This window comes from Arvicanthis niloticus, chromosome 5, assembly GCF_011762505.2.
Source record: "Arvicanthis niloticus isolate mArvNil1 chromosome 5, mArvNil1.pat.X, whole genome shotgun sequence".
Taxonomy (NCBI): Eukaryota; Metazoa; Chordata; class Mammalia; order Rodentia; family Muridae; genus Arvicanthis; species Arvicanthis niloticus.
Window position 1 is genome coordinate 91800628 of NC_047662.1, and position 21963 is coordinate 91822590.

The 21963-nt window shown below is 41.1% G+C and overlaps 1 protein-coding gene across 1 annotated transcript; it reads right to left on the reverse strand.

The window, feature by feature from the left end:
- Positions 1 to 341: 341 nt before the first annotated feature.
- On the reverse strand, positions 342 to 11511 carry LOC117708156 (protein NipSnap homolog 3B). The gene is made up of 6 exons (XM_034501565.2): positions 11354 to 11511; positions 7315 to 7525; positions 5335 to 5493; positions 2304 to 2453; positions 1232 to 1318; positions 342 to 1145 (listed from the first exon to the last, which is right to left on the reverse strand). Exons 1-6 carry the CDS (start codon positions 11411 to 11413, stop codon positions 1069 to 1071), a joined length of 744 nt encoding a protein of 247 aa, XP_034357456.1. The 5' UTR covers positions 11414 to 11511; the 3' UTR covers positions 342 to 1068.
- Positions 11512 to 21963: the final 10452 nt, after the last annotated feature.

The following is a 21963-nucleotide window of genomic DNA, read 5'->3' on the forward strand; positions in this document are numbered from 1 at the left end:
AGACTGGCTTAATATTATCTTTCAATTGTCAATTCGTGTGTATGTGCAGCACATACCAAACTCCGGCTATGTCACATAAATGTTACAATGTTCTGAAGGCTTCCTGAGAGTTCTGAGATGGACGGGAAAGCCACACAGCTTGCCTTCCTGAGCACCATCCCACAGTGCCACAGCTGAGATGGCAGTGGGCCAGAAGCTCGCCTTCAGAGCCGGGCAGCATGCTATTCCTCTATGTACTTAACACCTACGACGCTGCCACATTGTTACGATGTCATTACTCTATGCAACACAGGAAAAGCTCCAGAAAAAAAAAAGAATATAGAAGACACACTGGACAAAAATCAGAGTGGATGTGAAGGCTTTTATTAGGTCAACGGTTTCCATAATTATAAAGATCTCATTGAAATAAATAAGTGTCTCATAATACTTATGAGTAATTCAAGGTAAAGTTAAAAGTAGTAAAACACAATTAAAAACAAACACGCTAAAACCATATTATACAGCAAGTCGAAAGAATATATTATTTTCCAATTTTGACTTAATAATGAGTGTGAAACTGTAATTAATATGGATGACAGTATATTTTTCTAAAGTATAAAGACAAATTCTAGATTTAATATTTCTATCAATCCCATTTGATATCACAAAGTAAACATTACTGGTAAAAAAAAAGTTTTAAATTTCAAGAAAAATGAACACGATAAAAAGGCAGATATTGTATTTATTTAATTTACAAATATTTTTTGAGGGAAAAAAATTTCAAAATCATTTTTTGAATACAAGACTTAGTCATAAAAATCACGGAAGACAAGATCTTGTGAAACAATAAGTACAGGGCATGGAGTAATAACAACTCTTTCTGATATTTAGTAGATATGGAAATGAACAGAAATATTTCCTGAAGTACTCGTAGTAAATGATTCAGGTAGCCTTAAAAATGCAGAGGGCACAGTGTCGTAACTCAGCACCTCCTTCAGACAACAATCGGCGATTCTTTTGGAGAAATGAAGTACCTGCAGTAGACACATCTCACCTCTGTGACTGGGCTGCTCCATGCTGGGAAGGAAACTACTTCAATGGTGAGAATGAGGCTGGAATCAGGAACACATTCTGCTGGGACTCTAGGTAATTGACACTTTCCCGAACTGGAAAGACATTTTAGAAGACAATGAAGCTATCAGTGGAATCGAATTTGCTCTAAAAATAATTCATGCCTAATCAAACAGCTCACCAGCAGCCACCACTCTGGGGTCCTCATGAGACCAGTGTCTCCCAGCTGCTCGGCTGTCTGCACTCTCGTTCCACCACAGAACATGAACTGTGGAAGTAAATCATGAGTTAGCTGTAATTTCTTTCATGATGGGCATTTCCTTCATTGTTGAGATTATAATTCTATCCATTTTCCCTTCCTTTTCTTCCCTCCAAACCCTCTCATATAACCTCCTTGTTCTCTTTCAAATTCATGCTCTCCTTTTTACTGTTATCTGCATATATGTACACATAGTACATATGCGTGCCTGTACTATATTCTAGATATAATCTTATAGCAGGTAATTTAAAAAATGTGTGTGGCACTGGGCGTGGAGTCTGGGGCCTTTTGAAAGAATGGGAATGAATGCTGGGTAAGTATTTCACCTCTGCTCTACATTCCTGACCCTGATTGGGAATCTGCACACACATGAATACGTGCATATGTGGAAATCAGAGGTCCTCGGCAGGTGTCAATTGCTCTCTTCCTGTTTTGATCCAAGGTCTCTCACTGAATTTGGAACTAGACTAGCTGGCGTGCCTCCTACTTTCATCTCCCCAGGGCTGAGGCTGTTGATAGTGCCACTGCAGCCAGCTTGGATATGGGTGCTACGGATCAAACACAGGTCATCATGCCAGTTCGATCTGTCTATCCATAGTGGAGTCCTAGGAAGTTATCACTGTCGTCATGCACAGACACTGTTTCTAGCCTTTTTATATGCAACAGTTCTTTGGTCTTTGCATTCCTTTGCCATTCACAGAACACTGTTAACTTCACTAATCAGAAATAGGTAATTTTTTTGTTTGGGTGTGTCCATAATTTTTTGCAATTTATAAAAATGTATATTCATATTTTCATTAGAAACAATATCTTTACTTCAATATTACTATCTTGAAATAAATTATAATGCTTAGAAAAATGATGAAAAGAAAGATACAAATCAGTGTTCTTAAACCTTAACACCCTCAAAATTAAAATCAACATTAAAAAAACTCCAAGAAACATAGGCAATCACCAACATTCATCACAGTCTCACAGAAATAGACAGCTGTACCTCTATTGAGGGCTCCATATTCAGTGTGGAAAACACCAACTAGTGTAGAGTAGCCAAGCTCAACGTGGGCATTTATTGCCCTTTTGAATGCATTACCCCATAGAGCTGGCCCGCCAGGCTTCATCTGAAAGGTAGCCAGTTCATAGACTCCTAGAATTGAAACAATTAATCAAATAATTAGGTAATTACTCAACAGACACTATTCAGGCAATTTGCTTTGACTCTAGGAGTGGGAAGTGACTATATATATGTAATGTTTAAATGGTCATCTCCTGGAGCAGAGATGGAGGGAACTGTCAACCAATGACTGGCCCAACTTGAGAGCCACCCCATGGGAGAGAGCCCACCCCAATACTATTGATGATGTTCTGCTCTAGTTGCAGATAGGAACCTAACATAACTGTCTCCTGAGAGGCTTCATGCAACAGCTGATAGAAACAGATGCAGAGACCCACAGCTAAACATTAGGCATTAAACATCAGGGAGTCTTGTGGAATTGGGTCCCCCAACAACTGGAGCAGGGGCTGCCTCTGACTCAGACTCTGTTGCCTGCTTTGAATCCCTCTCCCCTAGGTGGGCTGCCTTGTCTGGCTTGAGTGGGAGAGGATGAACTTAGTTTTGACTTGATGTGCCAGGGCAGGTTGGTACCAGGGGTTGGGGAGGCTCCTCTTCTCCTCAGAGAGGGGAAGGATAGAATGGAAGAAGGAGGTAGAAGGCTATGATTGGGATCTAATGTGAATAAATAAATGAATGAATTAATGAAAGAGGGCCATTTGCATATACAGATTTATGCAGATGTATTTGTTAATTCTTTGCATTATTTTTTCTCATTTTTATGTTTATATTTCTTGTCTGTTTAAGGTTAAACTTAGTAACTAAGGGGAAATAGAAGCTATATATAAACAATTACATTAAATAGTTTTAATCTGGGAACTTTATCAATGTACCAGATATCTATACTTTATCACAAAATAGGATTTTAAACTGTGTAATTCTATAAGAAAAGAAGTATTTTCTGATCTCCCATTTTTCCCTCTTCTTTTCAACTCTAAGAGGGGAGATATTATTCTTTGTTTAATTTCCTCCTTTGAGAGTCTATTCCTAACAAGAATAGAAAACTTGTTGGCCTGAAGAAAAAAGTTGGCCTGAAGTCATATCTGACTTTCTGGAAAAAAGAACCTTAGCAGGGGGTTTTAGTATTCTTAAATATCCAATTATTGTTTGAGACTTTTTTTTTTAATCCTCTAGTCAGAAATATAAAGCAGAAATATGAAACTGGAGGATAAGTAGATCTGGTAGAAAAAAGAGAAAGCAAGACCACCAAAGAACTATGAAAAATTTAGAGGAAAAATAACATTCAAGTCCAGTGCGAGGGCTTAGTGTGTAAAAATGCTTGTTGCCAAGCCTGACGGAGTTCAGTCCCTGGAACACACAATATCAGGAAGGAGCCAACTACCCCAAGTTGTTCTCTGACCTTCATGTGTGTACTATGGCATGTATATATATTACATAAGTAAATACATGTGAAAAGTGCAAAAAACCAAACCAAACCAAAACAACCACACTCACCAAGATTTGACACTGCAAGAGATGGCAACTGTGTTTGCCCAGTGCTGAAAGCAGAGGGCAGACCTAAGTAGATGAATACTGCATACCTTGTGGCTTGGGTCCCAGAACCCAGGGGGCAAGGCAATGAAGAACAGACATACAGACACACATACATTGATCTGGGGTCAGGTGAGGTTTTGTAACAATGCCGCTACCACCACCACCTGAAACCTCCCCTCCTCTATTTAGGTGCAGCCCAGGGGGCAGGGTTAGCTAGCCTCATAGGTCTCTGTAGGTGAGCAGTCTCAGGCTGTAAATATCAGAAGGAAGCTGCAGTTGTTGGCACACAGGATCAATCATAAATACTCATATATGAGTCCTAAGGAAAGCTTTGCCATTTCTCTTGAGCCTGGCTTATATTGAGAAATGGCTTTGCCAATTGTCCTACAGGTCATGTTAGAATACACATTCTCTCAGGGCTTTCTCTGTTCCCTACAGGGAAGGTCTCAATGAGACTTTTCAAATTTCTTGTACTCTAAAATATATAGAGTTGGGAAAAATGGGAAGCAAAAGTTAAAATGTTATGCTTTTATAATCTGACCTTTGTTTAAAACTGGATTGAGATAACAGTTTCTTTAAATCAGCAAGAAGATATATCATGAGGAATTACTTTCAAACTGAGAAAGAGGAGGAGGAAGACTGAAAGGTTAGCTGCAGCTGCAGTGTACCTTGGCAGTACCAGTTAATTCACTCCCTCTCGACAGTCTATTCTACAAGGAAAGATGCACCTAATCCAAAATACTATAAGCTGTGAGAAGTATTTTTGTATTTAAATGTTTATATTATTTAAACAGGCATGGCATTACATGCCTATAATCTCTGCATTGGAGAGTTTAAGGCAGGAGAATTGTGAATTAGCACCCTGGGCTACATCATGAGAGCTTGTCTCAACCCTAAAAACTTTAACATTATACTGTTTTTTTCCTGCATCATAATTAAGCTTAAATCCATAATGTCTGGAAGGGCTGGTGAGATGGCTCAGTAGTCAAGAGTACTAGTTGCTCTAGCAGAGAAGCTGGGTATAACTGCCAGTGCCCACATGGAAGTTCAGTTGTCTATAATTCAAGTTCCATGGGGATCTGATGCCCTCTTCTGACCTCCCCAGGTGCCAGGCATGCCAGCTGTATACTGACAAACATATAAGCAATTAATTATACCTATATGCATTAAAAAATACAAACATGCAAATATATGTATGTGTGTATATGTGTATATATAACTTACTTTGAAAACTACTTCACTAATTAATTCTTATTTTCAAGAATAAACTAAGATCAGTTTTAGTCTCAGTATTCACAGGACCATTCCTATATAAAACAAATAATTCATTGTTTTTTGTTTTCCAGGGGTACTTTTTTTTAAAAAATCACTTAACGTCTGAACAATTTCGGTCATGACAATTCAGTGCCTAAGACAGTCTCACCTTCCTTGGGAGGCGTTCCTATCTTGCACCATGGTACCAGGTAGGTAATCTCCACCTCTTGTTTATCAATGAAAGCCAAATTTGGAATGAGGAATTGTTCCTGCCATTCCTTATCCTTGGCCAAGGCTTTGCGGACTGCAGCTCGATGAGCAAAATTATCTATGGTAGGAAAAAAATGGAGAAAAGTTTATATTGTTTTATTTAAAATTGTCTACCCCTCCTTGGATTTCACCCAAATGGGCAAACATTTCGTCCACAGCACACAAGACACTGTGTTGTGGCTTTGGGACAACTACGTGCAAAGATTTGCTATCTGCATCAAATCACAGTCTTCAGGGTAAAAGAAATAGAAACTATTGTAATCTCACTGTACTGGCTGGTTTTGTGTGTCAAACTGACACAAGCTGGAGTTATCCTAGAGAAAGGAGCCTCCCTTGAGAATATGCCTCCCTGAGATCCAGCTGCAAGGCATTTTCTCAATTAGTGATCAACAGGGGAGGGCCCATTGTGGGTGGTACCATCCCTGGGCTGGTAGTCCTGGGTTCTATAAGAAAGCAAGCTGAAGCAAGCCAGGGGAAGCAAGCCAGTAAGCAGCACCCCTCCATGGCCTCTGCCTTAGCTCCTGCCTCCAAGTTCCTGCCCTGTGTGAGTTCCTGTCCTGACTTCCTTTGGTGATCAACAGCAATGTGGAAGTGTAAGCTGAATAAACCCTTTCCTCCCCAACTTGCTGCTTGGTCATGATGTTGGTGCAGGAATACAAACCCTGACTAAGACACTCACTGAAGGCTTCACAGGTTCTACCACTCAGTGGTGTACAGGAATTAAGTTACCATATGTTTCTCAGTCTATGATATGGGGAAATAAGATAACATCAACTTCCAGGTTTGTGGTAAAAATTAAAGGAGTCCATGAAGAGGGTTTAGAACAGACCTCAGCCCTTAGCACTGAACATATGTGGATTCTCCTTCAACTGAAGCACCCACCTGACAGGGCCAGGTGACGGAGAAATACTTTGGTGTATGCAGTCAAGATATTCCTTGAGCAAATTTCGACATAAGTGAAAGGAAAATGCACCCATCAGGCCTTATGGTAAACAACGTTCTCACACACTTGTACGTTCTCCTAGCGGGTCATGTTTTAACTGTTATAGCATCTGAAGCCTTTATTAATTTTAATGAGACTTGATCTACAATAACATGGAAAAGTCCCAAACTGTGCCATGTTAGGTACAGAATGAATACTTTTCATAGTAAAACACTGTTTGAACATTAATTTGGACACTGATGGAGAAGCCCAAAACAAAATGATTCAGAGTTTCTTAGGTACCCTCAGGCCCTGCTGTGGGCTATTAAGGCCAGACACAGGAGTAAGAATGTTCAGATTCCTGACACTTGTTCGATGGCATGAGAACATTCTCAATTCCTCTGCCTTTATCTCCATTATAGAACAAGACAGTGAATTCTCTGAAACTATGAAGAGCTTAAAAGTGATCGCTAAATATAACAAAATCATTAAATCTTAGAGTTGAGAAACTCAAAAGCTGATAGTTGGATACCCTCTCAAAGGCTCTAAATAAGAGAATTATTAAAATAATAACTAAAATATTGATACTCTGCTCTAGCTCTATAATGGGATACTTTCATTTTGTATTCTCCACAAACTTGGACTTTTGCAATCACAGATTTTAATTTTACCAAAGATATTTTATTCCAAGCAAACCACTCTAAAACTGAGAATCAAAGTTAGTTCATCCTATTAGAGATTCATGAGACAATACATTCCCATACATATTAACCTCAGAGTCTAAGCAAGTGGTGTTGATACACAGCAGTCACTAAGTAATGGCTAAATTTACTATATTGCTTTCAAAATGTTTTCTGTAGCCCATGTGTATGTACAGTAACACAGACTGAAGACCCAAGCTTCCTAGACTAATTAACAGTGAACATCTGCATGAAGCAGAAGCTGTGTGACTCATACCATACTTCCAAATATGGAATACTCTGTTCGTTCTGCCTCCAAATTCTACAGTCCAATAGCCAATCATTTCAGAGTGAGCTGTCCGAAGGTGAACACTTTGCTTAAAATTCTCCAGGAACTCATTTGTCTTTGAGGGCTTGAGAAAATAGGTCCGGAATTCATATAATGTCCCATCGCTTTGCCTGGGGCCTGTAGCAAAAGGTGAACATACCTGAGAAAAGACAGGGGACACTGAAATAGTGTGGAAAAGATTTGTATCATGCTGTTACAATCATATTTTTGAGCCTGCAGACAAAGGACACAAAGTAGATTCATAGTTCGTATTTCCATTTCTCCTGTCAACTCTTTATAGACAGACATGTTTATGTAAAGATACCAGTAGAGGTGACTGCTCTTAAGTATGCTGAACAGAGTTACTTTTCCTAGCCGGAGGGCATCTTTAAGCACATTTTCATGAAAAGTTGCTGATATGCAATCACCAAGGTTGTAATCATGTTTCCCAGGGAGCCTTATAACGTTGGACTTTTCTCTTATTTAGTCAAAGCCAGGAGTCAACAGGACAACTCACTTAAAAGAAGACTGCACATTCTGCCTGTGTGTCTTTTTCACAGAAGACTGCACATTCTGCTGTGAGGAGCGGGTGCGCTCGAGCTCTGCTTCTTGGCAGTTTGCACACTGTGCGTTTTTCCCTAACTGAGCCACAATGCGCAGACTGGCTGCTACGCAGGATCGGGCTGTTTGAGGTGCACCAATGAGACATGCCCACGTGGCAGGTGCTGATTGGGACAGGTAGGGGTATAAAAAGGACGGCCGTTAAGAGAGATAACAGAAGAGCCTCCCGAAAGAGAGAAGAGTAGGACCACCCAGAGAGATAGGAGAAAGACATCCAGACAGATAGGAGAAAGGCATCCAGAGAGAAGAGAGATCAGAAAGGCCTCCAGAGAGAGGCGAGGACAGAAGGGCATCCAGAGAAAGAGAGATAAGAAAAGGGCTTCCATTAGTAAAAGATCCTGAACAAAACTGCGTTGAGAAGAACTCCGAGTTGCATCTGCTAGTCGGATAGAGAAGTGACATTCTGCATGTGTGGCTTTTTGACAGACATAATCAAAATCTTTATTAGTAGAAGACTTTTTGGGTTCCTAAAAGAAATGAGTATTATTTAGATCTTAACTTTCTTTTATACAGTACTCAGTGAAGTAAATTACTGATAAAAAAAAAAAAAAAAAAAAGGATGCCATGAACCATTAAGATTGCTCTGCAATACAGTGGGTGGCTGTATAAAAGCTGAAAAAGGAGAACTCAAGAGACAGAAAGAAGTACTCTGAAACACCAGCCTCAGGTTGGGGCTCATAGGCACTGTATCCACAGAGGGAATTAGGAATCTTAAACAAGCAGGGGCCTCTCCTCAATAGAGGCATTATCTGTTTTCCTGCCCAGAAGGCTAGGAGTGGATACTGTTGAGGATCTGGGGACCATTTTGCTATCAGTGGTGGCAGACCTCACCCACCTTTGCTATAGAAGCAGACCTCACCCAAATCCCCCAGAATGATTATTCCAGACTTTCCCTCCTGGACTGTTATCTTTAGCTCTGGTTAATCTCATCCTTAGGGGAGATGTCACAGGTACTTTATCATCCGCTGATCTCTTTGCTATTGATCAGAGTCCACACTTGCGTCTAGACCCCTAAACTATAGAACCCACCTCATGGTCACATGTACTCTGCAAAGGAGTTTCTATGTAGTCACATCTTAAGCTTACGTCACAGCTGGAATTGGTGATTGTTGTCTAGAAACCTAGAATGGGAATGGCTGTTTCTGGAAACTTTTCCCCAAACTGTACTGTGTTCAATGTGCTTACAACAAACTGCCTGGCATTAGACTCCACAAGTCTGATCCAGGTTAACGATGTCAATCTGAACCACTTTTTAATTCTCTTTGCAGGTTCACTGCTGTGCCTGGACACCTACAGGACCCCCTCAGTTTCAAAAGAAAGGTGCAATACAAAGTAGGGCATTTAATGCTCCCAGTTATATCAGGTTGATGGAAATATTCTTTAATAGTCATATACTTTGTATGAAAATTTTCATGTTGTGATTTAATAACTGCTAGAAAGCACCTTGCCATTAATTACCCTATGTATGATTACACACACACACACACACACACACACACACACCACATAGCATTCTAGTTTGTAACACCATCCTAAGTGGGTTGAATTAGCATGTATCTACTTTCTGAAAGTGATTAAATGAGAAAAATATTCAAAACCACTTTGGAATGTAGAGCTATGATGAAATTAGTGCTTACCTTGATCATCTTTAGACTAATGAAAGCATCAGGCCTTAACTATTTTTGTCTATAAGACATAATAATATATAAATTTTTCCTGTGTACAAGGTTAATTATAATCACCCAAGTATCTCATTTTATTCAAGATTATTATGAGTTATATTTCTATTTTTCCAAATAACTAGGCTTGTTATATTAAAAAACAAAACAACAACAACAACAAAAAACCACTGCAGGTGCTCCTGGCTGTGGTAAGAATGCTTTTTTTTTATTTGTTTGTAACTATACTCTATAAATAACTACCTCAGCCGTGTAGTTTAAAATAAAAGCTGGAGAGCTGGCTCAGTGGTTGACAGCACTTGTGGCTCTTGCAGAGAACCCAGGTTCCACTTCTAGCACCCATACGGTGCCTCTCAATGGTTTGTAACTCTAGTCCCAGAGAAGCTATTGTCTTCTTCTGATCTCAAGCAACAGACATGTACATGGTGCACAAACACATAAAAATAAACCTAAACTCTTAAATACATACCAGATCATAAAAAAATGAAACATGGCAGACGTATAACAATCTTTTAGAATGATTCAAGGAACTTGTATTGGTAGAATAGAAATAAATTACTGATCAAAGATACTTTTACTATAATCTTTCACGCAGAAAGTATCTATAGGTACTCACACATTAAAGAAATCTATATGGTAAAGGTGTGTGTTAAGGGGTGAGGTCATTTTCTGTTGCAGGGCTGGGCCAAACTGTGCCAAGGTAGAAATCTGCTTGTTCCCTTATCTCCAAATTAAAAGCTTTTTGTCAACCATACTAGGAAGACTGCAAGGTCAGGGGCCATATGGAAAGTGTGCTGTTCTTTGGTATTCATAACAAAGGGTCCATAGACAAGCTAAATGCTCTGCCTAAACAAAGGAGGTCAAGAACTTCTGGGTTCAAGTCACAAATAGCCCAGGGTCAACAGCTGAGGCTTGTTGGCTTCCTCCCTTTTACACAAGTCCCATCTCAGGCACAACCATTTTCAAGAGGCTCCAGGGCCGTGCTCGGTTTAAAAATCCCCGAACCCTGAGTTACAGGACAGGATGCTCCCAGGGCGACCCTGAACTCCACAAAACGTTCGCATTTGAACAAGGTAGGAGCTGTAAAAGCGTAGTTGCGATAGTGATAGCAGCAAGAACGCAGTGCTCAGGACTTTAGGGACCCCGTGCCAGGGAAAGGCCTCTGTCCATTGTCCAGGGAGGCGACCAGACAAGCGGGTACCTCTTCAAGCGTTGGGTGCTTTGGACTCAAGAAATATTGGATCTTTATTGAACAGCGTATTGGCTAGACCGGGGGGTCTGGCAGCGAGTAAGAGGGTGTTCACTCGCGCTCCAGACCCCACCCACCTCGCAGCGTTGCCCTGTCCCGCCCCACAAACCCCGCCCACTTCTCTGTGCCTCCCAGGCACAGCATAGGCTCCGCCCAGTTCCCTGAACACGTCCCATTCTCCACACTACAGACCCGCCCACCTCGCAGCGTCCTCATCTCGCGCACCACGAACCACGCCCACCTCCCATGGCCGCTCGTGCCCGCCGCACGCCCCGCCCACCTCCCCATGGCCGCTCGTGCCCGCCGCACGCCCCGCCCACCTCCCTAGACTAAGCTCGCTCTCCCACCGCACCCATTTCCCTGAAGCCCGTTACTGTACAACCTAAGGACAACATCTACCTCCCTGCGCACGACTCTCGCAAGCCCCCGCGACCCCTACCTGAGGCGCTAGAGCCCGCGGGGCCAGCGCCGTCCTCAGGCCGCTTCGGAGTGCGAGCATGGTACGGCCTAGAGCGTGCAAGAAGACGGCCGCCGGGCGCTGGGATACGCGCTCTCCCCACTTCCCGGTGCGCGCGCCAGCTTCGGTTGGTCCGTGCGGGACTGGGCGGGGCTCGGCGGCGCGGCTCCGCCCTTCCCCGCCGGAGCCAGAGACCACACTCTAAAGTCAGCTGTTCTTTGCTAGTCCTTGTGGTGGTTGAGAAGAGCTAGACATTGAGACTAGTGCTGTTCCCCATCCTGGGCTCTCACCTCATCTCCTGTACGACTCAAACACTCCAAAATGTAGGGCGTGGCGTGAACGGGGTGAACTTGTAGCAACCATCTACAAACTGCATCACAGAGTACTCTGCAACCCACATTGCAACCCCAAATCCCATCCCCAGCATGGCCTGGGAGTCTTCGAACAAAGATGGGTTCATTTTCCTGGAGCCCAGAAGAGTGTGCCCAAGGGCCTGAAAGTCACACGTGGAGACTGAAATAATTTTGTGTGATGTGAAAGCTGATCTCTGACGGCCTCTGATTTTTGGCCCTCAGAAAATTACAATTTGTATTTTATCTAGTGCGTGTTTGTGTTCTCTGTTAAGCATATTCTAGGTTTTATGGTTTTCCAACTACATTCAGTTGGAAGACTAAGATTTAGAAACCTTTAAAAAATAAATACACTGCTTTCTTTGGATCTACTGTTCACAAACATTAAAGAGCTAACTAATCGCAATAATTTCCCTGAAAATAGCCTCTTGGCCACTTTTGTACACTAAGCTATATTATTTACTGGTCATCAAGAATTAAAACCGTTTTAGTGTCATAAACTTGGAAATCTTGTTAGCTTTTAAACTCCTAACGATTTTATGCTTAGTGAATACATATAGCTCTAAAAACAAATTACATTGAACAAATATCAAAATATAAGTTATTGAAAAACAGGCATGCTTCTTTATATAGTTATTAAGTGGCAATTTAAGGTGTGCTAAGACATTCCAAGCAGTAATGAGCATGAAAGGAATTTCTGATGTATTTGGAACAACTTTTTTTTTTTTAAATTGAACATTTTATTTACATTTCAAGTGTTATCCCCTTTCCCAGCTTCCCCTCTGCAACCCCCCTATCCCATCCCCCCTTACCCTGCTTCTATGAGGGTGCTCTCGCACCTTGCAACAAGTTTAAATGCTATTAAAATAGGTTATAAATTTATACTTTTCATACCCTTGTGTAAGGCTTTTCTGATCAGGTTACTATTTTTCATTTAGTCTGGCTTGTGTGAAAATATGTTTGTACACCTCAAAAAACAAGTAGTTGCCAGAGAGTTAGTTGACTTACGATGCGGGCAAACAGAGCAATGTCCTTGGTGACATGTCTGCTTGATTTTGTCCAAAGGTTAGACTTGTGCAACTGTGCAGACAGAAGCAGGTGAGGTATGAAGGGACTCTAGGCAGCTGAACATGGAAACATGGCTCTGGCAGGCCCTGCCTTCTTACACATTCCCTCTGCCTTGCTAAACACCACTAGGTTGCATTGCTAAAGCTAGGCACTTTATCACTTCCTCTTCCTGCCACTGACTACCAAGGTCCAGCTATCAAAGTATTGAAGCCCAGCTAGCAAAGGCACCTAGTCGGCTCACCTAATTTACATGTCCCATCAAAATTAAGTACCCCATCCTAACATGGGGAGTGTCCCCTTCTTCCTTTATAAACTGTCATTTTCCTAAGTGCCACATCTGTGTCCTCTCTGCCCAGAGACAGTCCTCTGTTCCTGGGATAAATATCACTTTCTTATTCCCTTGTTCCTTTTCCTCTTCTCCTTTATCCCTATTTTCTGTCTTTGTCTTTTATTCTCTGCTTCCCCCCACCCCATGGCAAATAAATCTTTGTGCTGAGAACTTGGTCTTAGGGTGTCTTGTGCTGATTCTGGTCCCTGTAAAGTGGATCTTCACTAGCCCAGCTAGGAAGAGGCCAGGTACTTGTAGGACTCTGGAAGCTTACCTTCTGGGTCCATACTCGTTAGAGAAGTTTCTCCCTTCAGAACTATACTCTAAGGCCACTAGATGGTGACATAGATTAACTTTTTATTTCTTTTAGGCATTATCTCTAATCCCCTTCCCCTCCACAATTGGGGGGTGAACCCAGCGTTTCAATGGATGCCAGACAATTGTACTATCAACTGAGTTGTATTTCCAGCTCCTGGTTTGTTTTTGAGTTCTTGTAAGTTAAACTACAATTATTTAGAGTGGAGTCAATTTGTGTGTGTATGTGTATGAGATGCTTAATTTCAGTAAAGCTAAATTACTGTCACAATGTTTATGAGTTGCTTTGTTGTATTCAGAAGGAGCTTGTAACGGAGGTAAAAGCCAATTTTCACTCAATGTCCCTTTAACAAGGTTATGAACTCCTCTGAGGTTCTTGTAAAGATAAAAATCAATTTTCATTAATAGTGTCCTGCTTATATCACCAAAAAAAGTATCTTTTGTGCATTGAACATTAATTACATAAAGCGCTGTATGGAAGGAAAAACGCTAAGGCTCTCTTCTTGAACTGCCAACAGTTGTTCATATTTCTGTATCTGTTTTGCTGATATATATATATATATATATATTAGCATTAGTGGTAGGAGTTATGAATATCTTATTTAATGAAAGTATACATTTTTTATTTCTATTGAAGTATTTTATTACCAAAACATACAAAAATGTATACTTACTATGTATTTTTATATATGTTTAAAATACCCCTTTGGGTTTCTTCAGGATTTGGATTAAAAGTGAATTTTAGTGCCAGTGACATTTTCGGACCTGAAGGCCATGAATGCAGTAATTTCCTAAAGGCTCGAGTTTATCCTTTTACTCTGTTTCCTACATGTGGACTTTTGGAGAAATTTTCTGGACCCTTTGTAATTTTCTATTATCAATGTTAAATACAATAGCTTGTCTTTTTTTTAAAGTCTATTTTAGATTTACTCAGCTTTCACTGATTGCTTTTATAGTATCTTCAGAATTAATTCATTCTAGTTTATTTTCACTCTTGTATTGAAGGATGGAGCATTAATGTAAGGGACCCATTGCCTCTTTTCCATGTCTTAGAAGCTTCAGGATGCTGCCTAGGATTTCTCCACACATTCTGAGTTCAAACTTTGCTGTGTCATCTATGAAGGTGGACAGAGTTTATGGGAAATCAGAATGTTTAAGAACTTTTAAAGTTGGTGTTGGAAAACATCCCTAGTTGTAGTTTCAGTGTAGCTCTGTAGTGCTGCTTGGAGAAGCCTTCTTAGTCCAGACGGGTTTCTTCACATGGCAAGCCACCAAGACCTTCAAAAAAATATTCTCCAGAGGTATTAAGTAAGTTAGTGGCACAGCCATATCTAATGGGAACAGTGAAAGTCATGAAGCCAGCACAGCTGCTTGACAAAGGCCCAGCAAAGCTGAGCCGCATGATGCAATTGCTGTTGTGCCATCTTTCAGTTTTCGTCTTGATCTTTACATGTTGCATGATTTGGGGGGCTTTTGATATTTGTACAGTTTGGGGATCCTGGGTGGATGGGAAATTTCTTATGAATCATTTATACCTATGGGGCTGTGAAAGGGTGTCTTGGTTTTTGGTGTGGCATAAGCTTCGAACCCCGACCCCAATGGGGCAATGGCAGATGTTTGGCCACGCCCCCAGAACCCAGGATCCTGATATGTGGTCTAAGACCTCTATTTGACCTGTGCCTTGCAGTCAGGTAGGGCAATGCATCACCCTCCACAGGTAGAGGGCGTGACTACAGGCCTCAAGAGATTTCCATATTAATGAGTTACCTAAAGGCCAGAGGGCATAGCTAATTAAGTATTCTTTTCCCAGTCCCTCCTTCCTCTCCCTCCCTATTTAAGTCAGGCCCGCCCTGGCTTAAGTGGGGGTGCATATCTAGACCATCTGTCATCTGCCATGTCAATAAAGCTCTTGGAACCCCGGACTATTGGGGTCTGCTGGGGTCTGCTGGGGTCTGCTGGGGTCTGTTGGGGTCTGCTGGGGTCTGCTGGGGTCTGCTGGGGTCTGATGTCCTGCTGCGTGCTGTCATTGTGGAAGACTTCTCTGCCTTCCAGCCGTGGGGAGAGCCTCTGTTCAAGCCGAGTAGACCAAGGGAGCACTTCCGGGGGCGGGGGTTTGTGTGTGTGTGTGTGTGTGTGTGTGTGTGTGTGTGTGCGCGGGCGCGCGCGTGGTGCCAGTCCTCCAGCGCATTCCTCTTCTCCGTTTTGCCAGGTCTCTCAGCGGCGTGGCCAATCAGTCCCCAGCCACCTCCGGGCCTGGGGATTCCCACTTGAGAGCCCTGCACCCCGCCTCCCCAAACACCCCCCCCACCCCCCACCCCCCGCGGAACCAGACTCAGTGAGGGACTCCCCATGCCAGGCAGGGCCACCACGCTTGCCCAGTGCTGCTTGGAACCAACTCCGTTAAAGATTCCACGCCTCTGCTGACTGCCGTAAGCCCAGAGATCCACGCTCAGTACCCCACCCCCCCACCCCCACATACACCCTCTCCCAAGAGTACTGCTTCTAAGCTTTCTCAGAAATTTCCTAAACATACTACCCCTTCCTGCTTTTAGGGAGATAGCCTTATCTGGCCCTACTCGAAGGTCTTCCTTGTACCCTGGAGGTTGTGACATAGAGAGGCCAGAGGTCTCCTTATGAGGCTCTGGATTCAAGTTCTTGGAACATCTGCCCGTGTACTTACTCAGGAACAAGATAATTAGAACAAGGTAAACTTAAAAAGGTAAATAAGATACGGTGGGGTAGGGGAGTTGCCAGCAGATCGGGTTAAAAGCCTCTTCCTACTACAGAACATATAAGATAGGGGCTACATATGGTATGCCCCTTGAGGAAAAGATACAGCAACAAAGTAGATTGGCTGGAGTTATCTCCGCCCTACACAGGAGTTTATACTGATGGACAAAGAATGGTATGGAAAAATGATCTAAGACTGTATTAAGACTTCCCTTTCTTAGAAAAGTTAACTTTCACAGTGCAGCGACACTGTGGTAGTGTATGACCAAGGAACAAAAGTATACCAAAATTAGACATATAAATAAATTCTACAAAGATACAAAATATAAACATTGTATTATGGCAGAAATTGAATAATAATGGCAGTAACTTTGGACTGAAGATTTTTCTTGGGCCTAATGACAATTGGCACTCTGACCATTAAGAATTAATAATATGCCGCTCAGGATATGACAATCTACCCAGACAGGCTTGGAGATTTTCTTTCTGTCTAGTGCCCTTGAAACCACAAGATTTTTAAATATTGGGTTATGGGGTTAATGTGGGGAAATGATTGTAAAACATAACTCAGTTCTGTCACTGTTTATCAATGATCACTAAACTTATGACCAAGAGGAAGTTAAGACTTGCATCTGTTGTGGATAGCCCTGGGCTTGCTTGTATTCTGATGCTAATTCTGCTCTCCTGGGAGGAGCTGCGAACAAGGCTTACTCAGGTGACTTCTTGTAAACCTCCCCATCTTAATTTGTTAAATAAAGGCTAGAGGAGAGAAGAGAGGATGGAGGAGGAGGAGGAGGAGGAAAAGGAAGAAGAGAAGGAGGGAGAGGAGGAGGAGGAAGAGAAGAAGGAAAAGAAGAAAAAGAGGTGGAAGGAGAGTGAAACAGAAAGTAGTACGTGGCCTGTAGAAACCACAAGTTATAAGGGATTTCATAGGTAAGGAAGACAGTAGTGTAGTGGTAAATCTGCCCAATCTAGGCATGCAGCTTGCATTCATATCAATTGAGTTGTGTTTTCTTTGCCTGGGTTTCTTTGGGTTGGAGATTTACCACAACATGTATCCAGAGACAAAAATGATATGATCTATGATTTGGGACAAGAATCTATCCATGCCAACTGAGTTAGGCTGGAAAATTCCCCCCAACCACCATGTCTGACTTACTTTTCCTTCACTGACTTCTTATCTCCTCTGTGGGACTTGGCCGTTGCTGGGGTTGGCCTCCTACAAGTTAGCTCTGGTCCATTCATTTCTGTACACTCTTCCAGTGAATTTTTCAAAACTTTATTCCTTTTTTAATGGACCACTTCCATATATATACATATACAATCAATAAATAATGTTAACTGAATAACTTGATTCAAATATCTTTTTATACATCTAAAAATGAAATTACTGTGTCAACTTCATTGTATATTTTTCTCCAATATCCACCCATCTAAGAGGAAGTGGTTGAACTTTCTTTTTCTTATGTTCCTACCAATTTTTCTACTATACAATTTTACCATTTACCATTTGTCTCAATTTATTAAATTGAAGTGTCTAACTTAAGTTCTGTTTCTCTGATTTCTTGTGAATGGACTGTCTTTTCAGCAATGTCATTTTTAAGGTCCTGGTTTATTACATTTGTTCAGTTTTCAGTTATTGTTTTTCTTATTGATTTGAAGACTTACTGAAGATGCTGGAAGGAGAAACACAGTGACAACAGAAATAAGAGAATGACCTTCAGTGTTGGCTTCTTGTATAATCTACACATGTTCAGTGGCTCAGAAGGCCAGAGGATTATGTTGAGTGAAGGGCTTGAAACTCAGAAATAGTTTGTGTGTGTGGGTGAAATGTACTGTTTTACGCTATGATACAGAGTTATTATAAGAATAAAAATATACAAATGTTTATAATGGGAGCTGATAATGAACTGTGCTTTCTCTGTAAACTTTCACAATATGAAAGATGTTATGCCACATGTACTTGACATAGGAACTTATTGGAAAGTGATTTTTTTTTTTTTGTCTAAGTTGAAGTTTAATTCAAACTGGTAAGCTAAGATAATCGGGATGATTAGAGAACAATTGGCCAATAATTGCCGATCAGTCAATTTTGTTTGCTAACTCACTTGAGTCAAAGGAAGAATATTTTTTTGCCCTATAAATATCAGAAAGATAGAGACTACAGAGAGTCTTCCCTGTAGAATGTATGAATCGTGGGAAGAAATGTGTTTTTAGAGCATGCATTCTTAGATTTGAATTCTGGTTTTGAAACTTAGTAGTTGTGTGACCTTATAAGCTACAAGTTATTTTATCTTGATTGTTGGTTGGTAAAAATGATAGTTGTTTAAGGTGATAGTAATAATAATAAAATGAGATAATTTTCACTATCTTATTTCCCTATGGAATTATAGCCATATGTCATTTAATGATGGGCATTCTAAGAAATGCATTGTTGAGATTTTTATATTTGAATAATCATAGAATATATTTATAAACCAATATCACTATTTCATTAGACCATTTAGTCTATGGGATTCCTGCATTCTAAGTAGTCCAAAATTAACAAAACCATTATAGCTATGTGACTGTATTTATTTGATAAGTTCCTACACTGATATTATAAAATAGAACTAATGACATCAATTAAATATCCAGGCATTTAAGGGACACATTTGTCATCAACATACAGAAAGCTGTGGTTTACTTGTAAAGTATGCACCACTATTTTCAGGGGAGGTAAGTAGAAAGTTTCAAAGAGGATTTAGGTAATTATGTTTTCTGACTTGATCGCGGGAGAAACTGGTTACTGTTGCCTCTGCTTGTAGTTATTACTGGGAAGGTGGTTGGTTCTATGAGTGTGTGATCTGAATACGTTCTCATCCTTAGATTACCCATGAGAAAACCCAGACTAAAGGGGTAAGGGATGTCAGATGGATGCACCTGCAGTAGAGTTAGAACTAGGATTCAGATCTTCTGGCTCCTGGCTCAGGCTTTGTTTTCTCAGCTTTCCTCTATGCTATACTGGGCTTAGGCCTAGTATGATCTTTCTTAGTCGGCAAGGTAAAGACTGACAGGACCTACCATTCTGAGTCATGTTGACATGGGATTATTTTTTACTCTCTGAAGTTCCTGGATTAGTGTTTTACCACTGCACTTATCAGCATTGAATGTCTTTTGAGTCATGTCACTTTGAAAAAGCTAATACAGTAACCTAATGAGAATATGAAGAAGCAAACATTTAGAGGACCTAATGTCCTCAGTGGGGGGAAAAATCATTATAGATGCTTGTTTCTTTAGAATATTAAGACTTAAGGGCTAGAGAAATGGCTCTGTGGTTAAGAGCACATGCTGTTCTTACGAAGGACCTGAGTTCAGTTCTCAGCGCCTTATCTGGTAGCTTACAATCACCTGTACCTCCATGTCCCAGAGCCCTAGAACCTTCTTCTGTCCTCCATTGATATTTGCAGTCATGTGCACATACACACATACATGAACACCGCCCCTGCCCACACACTTAGATAGTAAATCTTTAAAAAAAAAAAAAAATAAGACGATGTATGATTTTGCTACTCAACACAGAAATGTTCAGCATGTTGAACAGAAACTCCAAACTCCTTACCAGTTCAGTGTGCGTTGGCTCCTAGTTTTCTTTCTTCATGTCTGCCTTTCTCTTAGCTCACTACATTCCTGCCTACTGCCTTCCTGTTGGACATTTTAACTCATTTCTTCTGAGAACTTTAGTTTGCACACCTTCTGGCACCTTTCCCTGCAGTTCTTTCTAAGTCTTCCTGGCTTGACCTTTCTCACTGTTTAGGCTTTGGATAAGGAATCATCACAGAGAGATTACTTCTAGCTAAACTAGAACCTGGCACCCCACTCGCTGCCCTATTTTGCTCTTTTTCACCAAAGTTATGCTCTTTAACTGTATATCTTATATAATTCTTCAGGAATATTGACCACATGAAAGCAGGTACGTTGTTTTGTTAACCATGGACTTTCACAGATGTAGTGTCTGGCATATAGTTCAATGAATATCTTTTGTGTGTCGGATGATGGTTGTGATTAGATTGAGGAGAGATCACTCTTTAGGGGATTAAAAAACACTTTTATCTATGAAATGATGCTATAGCTTAAAGGCTATTATGGAATCAGACAACCAAATGAGAGTCAAATATGATGGTACAGGCCTGTAATCCCGACAGTTAGGAAGCCATCCTAGTTAGGGTTACTTTCACTGTCATGAAACACCATGACCAAAAGCAACTTTCGCAGGGAAGGGTTTATTTGGTTTACACTTACACATCATAGTCCATCAGCAAAGGAATTCAGGACAGGAACCCAAACAGGGCAGAAACCTGGAGGCAGGAGCTGAGGTACAGACAATGCAGAGCTGCTGTCTTGCATTGTTTGCTCAGCCTGCTTTCTTATAGAATCCAGGACCACTATTCCAGACCACCAGTCCATTGTGTCCCCACCCACAATGGACTAGGCCCTCTTTCTTCAGTTACTAATCGAGAAAATGCCCTACAGGCTTACCTCCAGTCAGCTCTTATGGAAGCTGTTTTTCAATCGACTTTCCTTTCAGATGACTGTAGATTGTGTCAAGTTGACATAAAACTAGCCAGCACAGAAGTAGGGTCAGGAGGATAGGAGCTTGAGGAAATCATTAGCTACACAGTGAGTTCTAGACTAGTCTGGCCTGCCTAAGAACCGCCCCCCCCCCCCCCCACTTTAAAAAAAAAAGCAAACAAACAAAAACAAACTGAAGACAAAAACAAATACAAATGAGTCTGTTGTCATTTTTTCCAAATGACCCCAATGTATCACGACAGTCCAGGTTCTCCTAGGTGACCCTACTATGTCCTTCTTTTGCAATCAAGTGACCTGCATGATTGGGGAGGATGAGTGAGCCACGGACTTAGTTCCCCGGAACATCATGGACCTCTTCTGAATGGGAATTGATGTATTGAGATCCCCTCACATACTTGCCAGTACAACTGAAGCAAAACCAGGACATTGCTGTTCTCCCTGCCCAGGGGGTGGGAAGCTATGTGTAAAAGTGAGACTCATGTCAATCCTTGCCAAATGGTGAAGGATAAACGCATGTAGTTGTGATGAAATGATCCTGCACTCCTGATGGAACAGGGAAGGCCTGGCTATAAGAAAATGCCCAGGAACAATAAACTTAGACAACATAGATTATAATACAGTTTTTTAATATGAAAGAAATTAAATAATATTTTCACGAATCCCATTTGGTGTTATGAAATAAACCATTGAAGCCAAAAGCATCTCAGGCAAAAAGATAAGATTAAAACGGTTCATACATTTATTAATAATTTAAAAATATGGTCACAAACTTGGAAATGTGATCTCTTTGAGCAAAGGGTTGTCTTACAGAAGAGGTATTCTGAAACAGATGAAGAACAGGGAACTTGATCTAGTGACTAGGTATCTTTGCTACAAAGGACCTGAATGAAGTAGATACTAGTGAAAAAACAATAAGGCATTCCAGCTTATAAACCAAAGACTCTTCAAAGATTTCATTGGGACAAAAATAACATTATTTTAAAATTAGTTACTTTTTTTGTTTTGTTTTGTTTTTCGAGTCAGGGTTTCTCTGTGTAGCCCTGGCTGTCCTGGAACTCACTCTGTAGACCAGGCTGGCCTCTAACTCAGAAATCCACCTGCCTCTGCCTCCCAAGTGATGGGATTAAAGGCGAGCACCACCACTGCCCGGCTCAAATTAGTTACTTTTAATGTATGGGGAAATAAATGTATTAGTTACTTTTAATATATGGGGCCCTCAATGGGCTTTA

Excerpts from the sequence above, each read along its gene's own strand:
- LOC117708156 (XM_034501565.2), bottom strand. The coding sequence starts at position 11,413 with ATGCTCGCACTCCGAAGCGGCCTGAGGACGGCGCTGGCCCCGCGGGCT. Across the intron at positions 7,526-11,353 it reads CGCGGGCTCTAGCGCCTCAG|GTATGTTCACCTTTTGCTAC; the intron begins GTAGGGGTCGCG and ends GTCTTTTCTCAG. Across the intron at positions 2,454-5,334 it reads AGGAACGCCTCCCAAGGAAG|GAGTCTATGAACTGGCTACC; the intron begins GTGAGACTGTCT and ends TTTCAATTCTAG.